Genomic DNA, 13,885 nt, shown 5'->3' with positions numbered 1-13,885 from the left:
CACACTAAAATAAAGTCAAACGTGTCTAAAAACGTAAAAATCATCTATTTTTCCAGAGGGTCATCCAGTATTGTCAGTCTATCTTGAGGAAAAACCTTCTTTCAAAACATTTCTACCCCAAGTCTATATGTAATAGTCTTAATGTTGAAGCTTTGAGCTTTTGCGCAAGCGCAGATTGAATATGGGACTTCGGGAATAAAATAAGGTAATATTCACAAGCCATATTGAAAAAAAATCAACATCCGTGGCTTATTCCACGAACGATTCTGGACTTCTCACCTTTTACTCCAAGCGCAGGAAATATTGACAAACGGTTCCTGCGCGTGGTGTAAACTATAGTCTTAATCATGGAGGTATGAATAAAATGGAGGAACAGATCCCTATCTCACCTGTACAAATGTTGGAAGACAAAATTTTCGAAAGGAAAAGAGGGATATAGTCTTAATGTTGAAGCTTTGAGCTTTTGCGCAAGCGCAGATTGAATATGGGACTTCGGGAATAAAATAAGGTAATATTCACAAGCCATATTGAAAAAAAATCAACATCCGTGGCTTATTCCACGAACGATTCTGGACTTCTCACCTTTTACTCCAAGCGCAGGAAATATTGACAAACGGTTCCTGCGCATGGTGTAAATTGTAAAAAGATTGCTGAGCCATTTATGGAATAGGTCTCAGACCGTCTAGAAAACCTTCATCTTAAACCATCTTAAGGCGCCTTTCGCCCCTTTTGTAGCTATATTTTCACCTGAAAATGCTGAAATCCTTTCGGAGGGCCCTTCTTCACCTGTAGCAATATTTCATCTGAGACCATCTTGAAGGGACTTTCACCTGTAGCAATATTTTAGCTGAGACCATTTTAGAGGGCCCAGACCATCAGCTGGCTAAGACCATCTTGGAGGGCCTTTCACCCTGGGGACTTTCACCTGTAGCAATATTTTAGCTGAGACCATTTTAGAAGGCCCAGACCATCAGCTGGCTAAGACCATCTTGGAGGGCCTTTCACCCTTCTTTATCCATCTTGGAGGGGCCTTTATTTGGCAATATCGTCAGCGGTGTCATGACAGCAAGGGCGTCGTATTGTGCGATTGCTTGGCAGCTTCCGACAATTTCTCGACATAGTGGACGAAATCTTTGGCCAAGGTCAAATGATGAGGACAGAGCTGAGCATCCGCCATGACTCCGAGACGAATTTCGTCGTTGTAGCTCATCAGGGAGAGGGAGAGACCTGTGGCGAAAGAAACAAAATGAGTAGAATAGAAAATACCTTGTTTATCCTGCCAGAATGAGGCTGAAAAGTCCCTTTACTCCCGCAGTCTAACACAAGGTCTTATATATTTCATAGGTAAAGTTTACAAATAAGTACGTACACGGAGAGAAAAACTAGGGTGCCGGAAGCCTAACCGAGTGACTGGGTGCCGGAACTCTATATCAGGAAGTTCGACACTTAGCTATCAGGAAGCTCGACACTTTGCCCTCAGTGTACCTACAATTATTTTTGATCTACATAATTTATCGAATCTCTGTGCCCAGAGTCTTGAAAAAGTGGACTGGAAAACGGGGGAATTTCATTTTGGTAGACACCATGCTTCCTATTGTACCGAGATGTATGTCCATTAGATTTTGTTCTCTTTTTCATTGAACTTTGTGTCTTTTGGTCCTAGAGCTTTGAATCTTTTCGAAGCAATATCCACAAATTTTTCATTCAGTTATCTTGGCTCGACACTTTGCCCTCAGTGTACCTACCATTATTTTTGATCTACATAATTTATCGAATCTCTGTGCCTTGAAAAAGTGGACTGGAAAACCGGGGGAATTTCATCTTGGTAGACACCCTGCTTCCTATTGTACCTAGGTTTATGTCCATTAGATTTTGTTCCCTTTTTCATTGAACTTTGTGTCTTTTGGTCGTAGAGCTTTGAATCTTTTCGAAGCAATATCCACAAATTTTTCATTCAGTTATCTTGGTTTCAATCAACCAAAATGAACATGGGCTTTATAGTCTACTTACATATATTGGCCTGAGGAGGCCGCCAGTACACCAAAGATTGGACCTCATGTCCTCCGAACAGTTTTCTCTTGTTGGCCTCCTTGTTATTGGTCTCAATCTGAGTGATTGTCACTGGATATCGTCTGGAAATGAGAAAGAATATTGTTGAAATTTTGAAATTAACCAGTTATGTTGTTATGTACCTACTATTTTAAAAGATTTCCATATATAATTTTATGACTTTCTTCATTTTTCCAAGTTGCCACAGCATTTACATCGGTCTTAAACTTTAATATAGTGGTTAAGGCGTTTGACTATGGATTTAAAGGTCTTAACTTTGTTATGCGGTGAAACAGCTCCTAAAGTGGCCTTTAACTTCTGCGAGTCTCTTTGAAGGTGTGTCTACCCCAAGTCTCGTCTGGAAGTGAGAAAGAATATTGTTGACATTTTGAAATGAACCAGTTATGTTGTTATGTACCTACTATTTTAAAATATTTCCATATATATAATTTTAAGACTTTCTGCATTTTTCCAAGTTGCCACAGCATTTACATCGGTCTTAAACTTTAATATAGTGGTTAAGGCGTTTGACTATGGATCTAAAGGTCTTAACTTTGTATGCGGTGAAACAGCTCCTAAAGTGGCCTTCAACTTCTGCGAGTCTCTTTGAAGCTGTGTCTACACATAGTCGACCGGCCGTCGATCGACGAGGTGGAACTATGTTTTCGAGGCAGTGTGGACGGTTCAGTCGACATCGATGGACGGCCGGTCGACTGTGTGTGGACACACCTTAAAAGCTCCTACTTAAAGTGACATTAGCGTTTTTGCGGGTCTCTCTAAAAGTCTTAAGTCTTTATTCTTCTCCCAAAATTAAATCCTAAAAATAAATAGGTGAACATTCCAAGGCTCTACTTACCTGGACAGAATGTAGAGGAAAATTCGAACGACGATCGATGGAAGTGGTGTAAATTGTAAAAAGATTGCAGAGCCATTTATGGAATGGGTCTCAGACCGTCTTGAAAACCTTCATCTGAAACCATCTTGGGGCGCCTTTCGCCCCTTTTGTAGCTATATTTTCACCTGAAAATGCTGAAATCCTTTCGGAGGGCCCTTCTTCACCTGTAGCAATATTTTAGCTGAGACCATTTTAGAGGGCCCAGACCATCAGCTGGCTAAGACCATCTTGGAGGGCCTTTCACCCTTCTTTATCCATCTTGGAGGGGCCTTTATTTTGCAATATCGTCAGCGGTGTCATGACAGCAAGGGCGTAGTATTGTGCGATTGCTTGGCAGCTTCCGACAATTTCTCGACATAGTGGACGAAATCTTTGGCCAAGGTCAAATGATGAGGACAGAGCTGAGCATCCGCCATGACTCCGAGACGAATTTCGTCGTTGTAGCTCATCAGGGAGAGGGAGAGACCTGTGGCGAAAGAAACAAAATGAATAGAATAGAACACCTTAAAAGCTCTTACTTAAAGTGACATTAGCGTTTTTGCGGGTCTCTCTAAAAGTCTTAAGTCTTTATTCTTCTCCCAAAACTAAATCCTAAAAATAAATAGGTGAACATTCCAAGGCTCTACTTACCTGGACAGAATGTAGAGGAAAATTCGAACGACGATCGATGGAAAAAGCTTGGTTAGGATGCCATAGTCCAGTTGACTTAGACTGCCCAAGTACAGGGCAGTCTGCTTGTTTAGAGCGTTGAAAAGCATCCACTGGAGAGAAAAAGCATAAAGCATTAATTTTTTATAGAATCACTAGTCGCCTGTTCTCTACCTTGTTTATCCTGCTGAGATAAGACTGAAAAGTCCCTTTACCACAGCAGTCTAAACAAGAGTCCAGCCAGCCTAGTTGATTTGGAGGGTAGGGCGCCTGCCTTGTAAGCGCTAGGTCATGGATTTCATTTCCTCCCGGAGCAACTTTATCCTAAAGAGGTAAGGTCCTTTCTCGGACCTCCGATGTTACAGTTCCTCCATCAAAGTTCTTAGGGAAAAAAATCTTTTGTGACTTGAGGACGCCTTCAAATAGAAACTAAGGCCAGCCACTCACTATCAGGTAGACCTGAGAGGTGGACTTTTTCAGCCGTACCTACCTGTCAGGTCCGCCTGATGGTGTGTGTGCTCATCAAGTATCAGGTAGACCTAAGAGGCGGACCTTTTCAGATGTACCTGTCAGGTCTACCTGATAGTGAGTGGCTGGCCTGATGGTATACCTGTGTAGTATGCAACGCTTCCAGTGGCGCCTCATAGGAAATATTGGTGGGCAGAGCCAAACACAGGAGGCCATGGAGGAGAATTAGATGGGGTGATAGATAGATAGGTACAGATAGAGAAACAGACAGCCTGGAAGAGGAAGAAAAGGAGGGAGGGAGAGGAAATGAAAAGATAAAAAATCTGGTGTGAACATCACACGACTTTCCTTATCCTATTGAAAGATGCTTATTTGAGTGTTCTTCTATTGTAACTTTTACAATATAGCGACATTTCGGCCCACCTCTCTGAAAACACATCAGGAGAACAATAACAATGGACTGACGTAAACAATCATAACGTAAAATTGGACACACACAACTGAGATAATAGTGATGGGGCGCCACAGATTTATGAAACTCAGGCCAGCCACTCACTATCAGGTAGACCTGACAGGTACACCTGATCAGGTCCGCCTGTCAGGTCTACCTGATGCCTGATGAACACAACGCACATACTATAAGACATTTTTTTTTTTATTCCAAGGTAAAACAAATAAGGTTCGTTCTCGGATTGACTGTCTCTCTTTTATCCTGTGACAGGATTCCTGTGACTACTGTGACAGGATTCCTGTCCTCTCTTCGATTTCGGGACGATAAGACCTCCGTAGATACGGTTTCCTCTATCAAACTTCTTTAATATGATGAGAGGCGGACCTTTTCAGGTGTACCTGTCAGATCTACCTGATAGTGTGTTTGCTCATCAGGTATCAGGTAGTCCTAACAGGCGTACCTGATCAGATGTACCTGTCAGGTCTACCTGATAGTGAGTGACTGGCCTGATGGTATACCTGTGTAGTATGCAACGCTTCCAGTGGCGCCTCATAGGAAATATTGGTGGGCAGAGCCAAACACAGGAGGCCGGAACTGGGGTGATTCGTGCAGTGGAGGACACTCTCCTGAGGAATGAAACGACAGGTGGACAACACTGTTTCCGGCACCTGTGGAAAAAAAAGCGGGGCATTGAGCAACCTTAACTATCAACTAAAGAAATCCTCTATAGGACCTTTATACCGGTAAAAATTGTCTTAATGAAGGTAGAAATAGCCCAAAATCAAAGTACCTACATATTGGCAAATGACTTTTTGTTAATAATCTCTAGGTCTCCAGTGAACAAGCCAACATTAGAAGAATACACCACGCAAAGGTCTATCGTATAAAGGTGTGTCCACACATAGTCGATTGACGGCCGTCGGGACGCGTCGCCTATTTATCGCGTGGAACAGTGAGATCGAAAGACACATTGGGGTTTAGAACAGCACGATCCAATGAAAATTCTTGACAAGCTAAATCAAATACATGTCATCACCAGACGGGTCTGGAATTTAGACCCAAAACGTCCAGAACTAAACAAGGTACATAACAAGGTACGTTCCAGCACTGAGTTAAAAAAATCACAACATTGTAAGTTAAATGTGATACTTGGCAAATCAAAAATGTCATTTAAAAGCCATCACCTCATTCTTCGTATGTTTGAAGAAGTCACGCAACGCGGCTCCGGTCGCGTACAGCTGAATTTCGCACGTCGCCGCTCCCGTGTGTTCACGTATGGATTTGATCACGTCCAAATGAATTGGCTCCGACCACGTGACGATCTTGCGACCGCTGAGCGAAATTGTCTGCAGGTAGTGCGAATCCGCCAAGTTGGGAAGTGACATCTCCTCGATGAGGACCTTGGGGGATTGGTAGATCAGCTTGGAGAGGTAGACGAGTTCCCGGCACACGTGAACTAGAAGGACAAACCTGCGGACAGGAAAAGGAAGAATATTATATATTCTGGGGGACCTCAAAACGTGTTTTTACGTAGCACTTAAAACTAAAGAAATATTTTTTCCATTTGTACCTATAAGACCAGCCATTCACTATCAGGTAGACCTGACAGGTACGGCTGAAAAGGTCCGTCTGTCAGGTCTACCTGATACCTGATGAGCACACATACTATCAGGTAGACCTGATCAGGTGTATCTGTCGTCAGATCTACTCAGAGTGGCTGGCCTAAGAAGTAAAAATGATGGTGCTTATTTTGTTATAAAAAGTTATGGTCCTTAAACTGCTCGAATAGAATGGGACTGAAGAGTCTTGACTATACCAAACCAACGAGGCAGGTACGAGCAAATGGTCAACTTACCAATAAATATAGATGGGCGTGTCCCGAATAATATGCAAGATGATGATAGGCAGCTGAAGGATGATCTTGATAACGATAAACCAAATCCATTTGAACAGACAGTCAATAATATTGACCGGGTTGACAGTGTTGATGAGAGATATCTTGAAGAGTTCATAGTTGATGTTCCGCTTGTAGATCTCCTTGCGAATGATCTTGAAGATGTCCTGGAAGAAAAGGGTTACAGGAATGAAAACATCGGAAAAAAGCAACTGTGGTAAGCCTCTTTTAGTCCTATTCGAGCATTTAACAAAGGTATATTCTGAGTGGAGGAATAACAGCCAAAAAAGAAGCCTGAAATTTCCCTTGTTAAGAAATAGCAAAGGTTGCGTGTGAATTGCACTCGTAAAAACTTTGTTGATAAAACTAAATGTTATCCCAAAAGAAAGCATCTTAAGGAGTATCCCACCCTTCGACCGACGTCGATCTTACACTGCCTGGACAACATAGATTCACATCGTCGATCGACGGAGTCGACTATGTGTGGACACAGCTTTAGAGCTGATTGAGAGACTGACGAAAAAAGTCAATCTCGTCTGAACACGAGAAAAGACGAAGAGTTCTACCTGCTGTGTATGGCTGCTCTTGTTGCTGTTATAGTTCTTGATCACCGTCACAGTCGTGATAAACAGCAGGATACAAAACGTCTTCAGATTCTGCTTGCTTTTCACGATGCGTTTGTTCTTGATGGGGTCGTACGTGGAGATGATTTCGTTCCAGTAGTTGGTGCAGGTCTCGCAGATGTGCTCGTACAGCTCGGGGATGGCCACCGGGGTCCGGAAGATGTTGGACAGGATGTTCTGCACGTTGTCCACGTCCATGTTGTCTGGAAAATGGACGAGGCATTTTCAGGGCGGTATTTAGTTAGAGGAAAGGGAGGGATTGTGTCAGGTCAGGACGGCACCAGCATTTGAGAAAAGGATCATCGGACATGATCCACATAAAGCAAGGGGTTCCACATCACTGTAATACAGTATTTTTCATGAAAATATTTGGACCAAAGAGACCAAAACAAACTGTGTTGGAGAGATTCATAGAAGCTTAACCCATCCTTTAGGGCTGTTTGCATCTACACCTGAGCCAAAGAGTTCTCATACGGTTGAGGATCACTTGAGAGAAAAGGAAGGAGGTGTTAGACAGAAAGATAAAAGGATATGGTGGAATAGGATAAAAGAGGTAATACCGATTTCAAAGAAAATTGAGGAAAGAGTGCAGTAAAAGGAGAAGAGTTAGGTCCGCTTGTCAGGTCTACCTGAGGGCCACACACTATCTATAGGGTAGACCTGACAGGTGAACCTGATCAAGTGTACCTGTCAGGTCTACTTAATAGTGAGTGGCTGGCCTTACCTATATTTTCATCAGCCATGATCCACTGGTTATGGTCCTCGTTCATCATGATCAGATCAGACAGGCCCAGTTTGTCCTCACTAATATAGAGGTGGTGTAGACGGACAATGATGTAGTACTGATTGGAAGTGAGAGGCACCAGGATGATCTGCCACGGTGGATAATTCTCATGGAGGATGTTGCGAAACACAATGTCACTGATGTACTCCTGGAAAACAGAGATGAATTAGAAGTGAGTTACCTTAGCCGTATTCTCCTTTCGGAATTCCCCTTTTCTGAAGAGAACTAGAATTTGTAACCCAGGTGACACTGCGTACTGCCATGGACACTATACGTAACCAGGGCATTGTCACCGTCATGCTACAGGTTAACGGAGCTCACCATTATGAAACAGTGAAACAGCAAGTGCTGGTGAGTGAGACAGGACGGTTTAGTGCAATTTTGGGTACCTTATTCTTATACCAAGATCGTATACCAAGAAAAATGTAGATTAACCTATGTGTAAGGTCAGCCACTCACTATTAGGTAGACCTGACAGATGACCAGGTCCGCCTGTTAGGTCTTCCTGATACCTGATGAGCACACACACTCAAAGCTTTTATCGCCAGAAACCTCATCCATTACATACGCGGATCTGCAGTCTTCTGAAACGAAGGAATCTCCCTGAACTACCCTCATATAAGCAGATAATAGTAAAGCTTCCAAGAACTAATAAACACAATAGAAATAACTAATAAACGACTAAAGGGGGCCCGTTCCTACTTGTGGTTCGGGAAAATGTCGTGTCTTGTGTAACGGGAACAGTCTGATTTAATTTACATTGCCTACAGGACATAAAAAAAAAAAAAAAAAAAAAAAAAAAAAAATGGTGAAAAACAACAAGAGAGGCCATTCACTATCAGGTAGACCTGACAGGTACGGCTGAAAAGGTCCGTCTGTCAGGTCTACCTGATACCTGATGAGCACACATACTATCAGGTAGACCTGATCAGGTGTATCTGTCGTCAGATCTACTCAGAGTGGCTGGCCTAAGAAGTAAAAATGATGGTGCTTATTTTGTTATAAAAAGTTATGGTCCTTAAACTGCTCGAATAGAATGGGACTGAAGAGTCTTGACTATACCAAACCAACGAGGCAGGTACGAGCAAATGGTCAACTTACCAATAAATATAGATGGGCGTGTCCCGAATAATATGCAAGATGATGATAGGCAGCTGAAGGATGATCTTGATAACGATAAACCAAATCCATTTGAACAGACAGTCAATAATATTGACCGGGTTGACAGTGTTGATGAGAGATATCTTGAACAGTTCATAGTTGATGTTCCGCTTGTAGATTTCCTTGCGAATGATCTTGAAGATGTCCTGGAAGAAAAGGGTTACAGGAATGAAAACACCGGAAAAAAGCAACTGTGGTAAGCCTCTTTTAGTCCTATTCGAGCATTTAACAAAGGTACCTACCTATATTCTGAGTGGAGGAATAACAGCCAAAAAAACAGCCTGAAATTTCCCTTGTTAAGAAATAGCAAAGGTTGCGTGTGAATTGCACTCGTAAAAACTTTGTTGATAAAACCAAATGTTATCCCAAAAGAAAGCATCTTGAGGAGTATCCACCCTTCGACCGACGTCGATCTTACACTGCCTGGACATAGATTCACGTCGTCGATCGACGGAGTCGACTATGTGTGGTCAGTGGACACAGCTTTACAGCTGATTGAGAGGCTGACGAAAAAAGTCAATCTCGTCTGAACACGAGAAAAGACGAAGAGTTCTACCTGCTGTGTATGGCTGCTCTTGTTGCTGTTATAGTTCTTGATCACCGTCACAGTCGTGATAAACAGCAGGATACAAAACGTCTTCAGATTCTGCTTGCTTTTCACGATGCGTTTGTTCTTGATGGGGTCGTACGTGGAGATGATTTCGTTCCAGTAGTTGGTGCAGGTCTCGCAGATGTGCTCGTACAGCTCGGGGATGGCCACCGGGGTCCGGAAGATGTTGGACAGGATGTTCTGCACGTTGTCCACGTCCATGTTGTCTGGAAAATGGACGAGGCATTTTCAGGGCGGTATTTAGTTAGAGGAAAGGGAGGGATTGTGTCAGGTCAGGACGGCACCAGCATTTGAGAAAAGGATCATCGGACATGATCCACATAAAGCTAGGGGTTCAACATCACTGTAATACAGTAGGTATTTTTCATGAAAATATTTGGACCAAAGAGATCAAAACTGTGTTGGAGAGATTCATAGAAGCTTAACCCATCCTTTAGGGCTGTTTGCATCTACATCTGAGCCAAAGAGTTCTCATACGGTTGAGGGTCACTTGAGAGAAAAGGAAGGAGGTGTTAGACAGAAAGATAAAAGGATATGGTGGAATAGGATAAAAGAAGTAATACCGATTTCAAAGAAAATTGAGGAAAGAGTGCAGTAAAAGAAGAAGAGTTAGGTCCGCTTGTCAGGTCTACCTGATGGGCACACACACACTATCTATAGGGTAGGCCTGACAGGTGAACCTGATCAAGTGTACCTGTCAGGTCTACTTAATAGTGAGTGGCTGGCCTTACCTATATTTTCATCAGCCATGATCGGTACGCAGTGTCACCTGGGTCACAAATTCTAGTTCCGGATATTTCCGCCGCAAACTAGTGTGCCACAGGTAGCGACAAAGTGTGGTCACTGAGGACAGAAGGGGTTAAGATATAGAGTTATAGACTGAGGAATGGAATATACCAACTTGTTCAAACTGACAGCAACATACCTACCTTGTTTAAACGAAAATAACTTTTTAAAACGGCGAGCATAGGACTGAAAACTCCTTGAACTAGACGCTAGGCACAAAGTTGTTTAACTTTAGTGATCTATTGGGAACTGGCGCATTTAACATTCTACGGCCACTGACCTGAATTCAAATGTGTGTCTCTTTTCTTAAAGGCGTTTTAACTGTACAGACTTACAGAGACTAAACAGTAGGTCGTTCGCGTCGAAATTGAAAGATTAAACTTGCTTGTTTTAGGTGGTATAACGTAACTGTACGAGGTACGAGTGTAGGAGAGTGTTTGTGACGGAGTTTTCTGTAGGTTCGTACAAGCTTGACCCATCTTTTGGGGCTGTTTCTCCCTACACCTAAGCCTCAGAGTGGGCTATTTGTGTATGAAGTTAAGACGGGGTTTTTAGCCGCCCACAGTATGTTCTAACAAATATTGTAGGATGGTTCAGAGTAGGACTTACCCAAGTACAACACTAACGCGAATGGCAGCAGACCTACAGCGCCCACAAAAGCGACGAAGGTGTAGAATGAGCTGAATACGTTGAAGAATTTCTTGAGCTTCCGCAACAAGAGTTTGACCTTCTTCTCGATTTTTAGCGACATTTCGGCCCACCTCTCTGAAAACACATCAGGAGAACAATAACAATGGACTGACGTAAACAATCATAACGTAAAATTGGACACACACAACTGAGATAATAGTGATGGGGCGCCACAGATTTATGAAACTCAGGCCAGCCACTCACTATCAGGTAGACCTGACAGGTACACCTGATCAGGTCCGCCTGTCAGGTCTACCTGATGCCTGATGAACACAACGCACATACTATAAGACATTTTTTTTTTTATTCCAAGGTAAAACAAATAAGGTTCGTTCTCGGATTGACTGTCTCTCTTTTATCCTGTGACAGGATTCCTGTGACTACTGTGACAGGATTCCTGTCCTCTCTTCGATTTCGGGACGATAAGACCTCCGTAGATACGGTTTCCTCTATCAAACTTCTTTAATATGAACTAGTAGAGGGTAACTTACCATTGGGGCAGACTTTCTTGTCACAATATTCACACATGATGGCCTTTATTTTCCAATTTTCGACCCTTAAAGTATGGTCCACCAAAATGGACCGTCCCGGACCGACTCAGCAAAAATAAATCTTCGCCGTCGATGATATGAAATTTTAAACACCTTACATTTTAGCGGTCCATATGCAAGGATATTTGAAGTTGATTTTGTCAGTAGATGAAAAAGATGATACGAATGATGATTTTCAATGAGGACTCCATATTTTTTTTTTTTTTTTTAGAAATGTCTAGGTTAAAAAATCTAATATTTTCATGTCTTTTATTGCCTAAAGTTTAGGCTGATTTGAATTATTTCGGGTTTGTATAATTTTCCACATATATTGTCTTAAAAAAATAGACTTCTTTCACCAATTATGGCGGGGGCTAAAATCAAAAACCACTCTTAAAAATCAAATAACTCGTAACTCGTCATAAAAGAGATTAGAAATCTTTTACTTGTGAAAATAATTGCACCGGATTATTGATTGTCTTATGAGAAATAGCTGATATTAAAGTCCACATACAAAGTTATTGAAAAGTCGAAGAGAGTTCGAATATTGTGAACAAAATGATAACATGATCGGAACTAATCGATGCTTGATTTGTCAGGGCGATTGTCGATTCCCCCGATTTCATACCGATTCCCCCGATCGCAAATTTTGAAGCCTGAGGCCGTGGTTATGAACAGGGCCATCGTAGGCCATCGTCGGCCTTTTTGCGTGTAAAGTTGGCGGGAAATTCGAATTTTTGATTTTTTTTTCCGCAACTTGTACAATCTGAATTCATTTTTTACTTTTTATCTTTAGTTTGCACGTTTATATTATACTTTTCATTTATATTAGCTATTAAAAACAAGCAAATTACAAAGCAAACAAAAATAAATATAAAATGAATTTTAAAAATTGCCGCCGGGACAGCTATCTCACGTCGTCCGAGCTCATCTCAGCCCTGTTCAGGCCGTGGTTATGAACAGGGCCATCGTAGGACAACGTCGGACTTTTTGCGTGTAAAGTTGGCGGGAAATTAGAATTTTTGATTTTTCAAGGGTATGCGTACATCCAGTCCATGGCAACCCTAAAAAAAAAAAATCGGGGGAATCGAACACCGGAAGTAAGACAAAATCAAAAAGTCGGGGGAATTGAATGCTGTCCATTTGTCAGCTTGACTTATGTAATATTTACTTAAATCAGTTCATCAAGGTACATATTGGGTACTTAGGTACCTATATACCCTTACGATTACAATAAATTTATCAATGGTAAATATAGTAGGTTAGGTAGCTGTAGGTAGGTGTTAGAGATGTAGGTACCTGCGAGATAACTATAGGTAGATACATAATAGGGTATCTTTCTTTTTCTAGTATTTCGTATCCAACTACCTACACACTATGAACTTAGAGCGCACCTGCCTCGTAAGCGCTAGGTCGCGGGTTCGATTCCCGCCCGGGACAAACATTATCGTAAACATACATATTTATTTTCTGGACATGGTCTTCACTTGACTGGTGTGTCAAGTGAAGACCATGTCCAGAAATATGTATGATATAGTACTTGACACATACCTCCAACTCAACAAAATTATCGTAAACAAGTTAAGGTTTCTTTTTCCGGGACAATAAGACCTCCTTTTATTTATTATTTTATTTTTATTTTTCAAAAGCTTCCCACTTAAGTGAGCTGAAATTACTCGAGAATTTGATTACTTAAGAACTTACCTTTTCAGTCCAAAGTTCCAGCAAAATACAAAATCTCAACAAACCTCACTGTTTAACTTGATATTCACTTTCTTTTCCTTAAGTTTCTTACAATATCGCACCAAATTTTCCTATAACTTTCAGTTTTCCTTCACATACCTCTGTGTATCTAACTTTTCGTGTAGGTAACCAACTTTCTGCCGTTTTCACTATAACTTTCTTCTAGAAAAATCCATCACTTGTGCAATCTTCAGAGGCAAGTAGAATTTCACTATCACTAAGCATTTATACCTACTTTCCGCTCAGAAATGCAACAGTGGACTTTACCGTCAACTAATTGGAAAAGCAATATGGGTGCCTCCGATGGGTTCGAAATGAAATTTACTCTTTGAAAATAAATTATGGTAAATTTATTGATATCTATAAATATAAATTTTAAATAAAATTTCTTGCCTAACTATCACGTCAAGTTCACGGATAAGACACCTGTTTGCAATTGAATCAAAAAATAAATACCTAATCTAAACAAATAAAAAAGTTTAATCATAGGTAGGTATAACTTGTAAATAAATAGGTAGGTATAGGTAACTTCCTACCTGCTGGACATAGCAGG

General features: G+C 41.5%; 1 protein-coding gene and 1 long non-coding RNA gene across 2 annotated transcripts in view; both read right to left on the bottom strand.

The window, feature by feature from the left end:
- Positions 1-465: 465 nt before the first annotated feature.
- LOC113465899 lies at positions 466-903 on the bottom strand. Its single transcript, XR_003390485.1, has 2 exons — positions 831-903; positions 466-786 (listed from the first exon to the last, which is right to left on the bottom strand). It is a non-coding gene; the product is annotated as an uncharacterized LOC113465899 (long non-coding RNA).
- Positions 904-923: 20 nt separating this feature from the next.
- LOC103505513 overlaps positions 924-13,885 on the bottom strand; it is a 15,474-nt gene continuing 2,512 nt past the window's right edge. The window contains exons 2-9 of the mRNA XM_026820844.1: positions 7,753-7,962; positions 6,972-7,231; positions 6,367-6,572; positions 5,696-5,981; positions 5,030-5,179; positions 3,575-3,705; positions 2,011-2,132; positions 924-1,227 (exon numbers count right to left, since the gene is read on the bottom strand). Coding sequence (XP_026676645.1) covers positions 1,058-1,227; positions 2,011-2,132; positions 3,575-3,705; positions 5,030-5,179; positions 5,696-5,981; positions 6,367-6,572; positions 6,972-7,231; positions 7,753-7,962 — 1,535 coding nt within the window. The 3' untranslated portion in view covers positions 924-1,057. The remainder of the gene's footprint in view (positions 1,228-2,010; positions 2,133-3,574; positions 3,706-5,029; positions 5,180-5,695; positions 5,982-6,366; positions 6,573-6,971; positions 7,232-7,752; positions 7,963-13,885) is intronic.

This window comes from Diaphorina citri, unplaced genomic scaffold, assembly GCF_000475195.1.
Source record: "Diaphorina citri unplaced genomic scaffold, Diaci psyllid genome assembly version 1.1 scaffold179, whole genome shotgun sequence".
In the NCBI taxonomy this organism is placed as follows: Eukaryota; Metazoa; Arthropoda; class Insecta; order Hemiptera; family Psyllidae; genus Diaphorina; species Diaphorina citri.
Note: the sequence above shows the minus strand (reverse complement) of the source record. Positions and strands in the feature narration are given on the sequence as shown.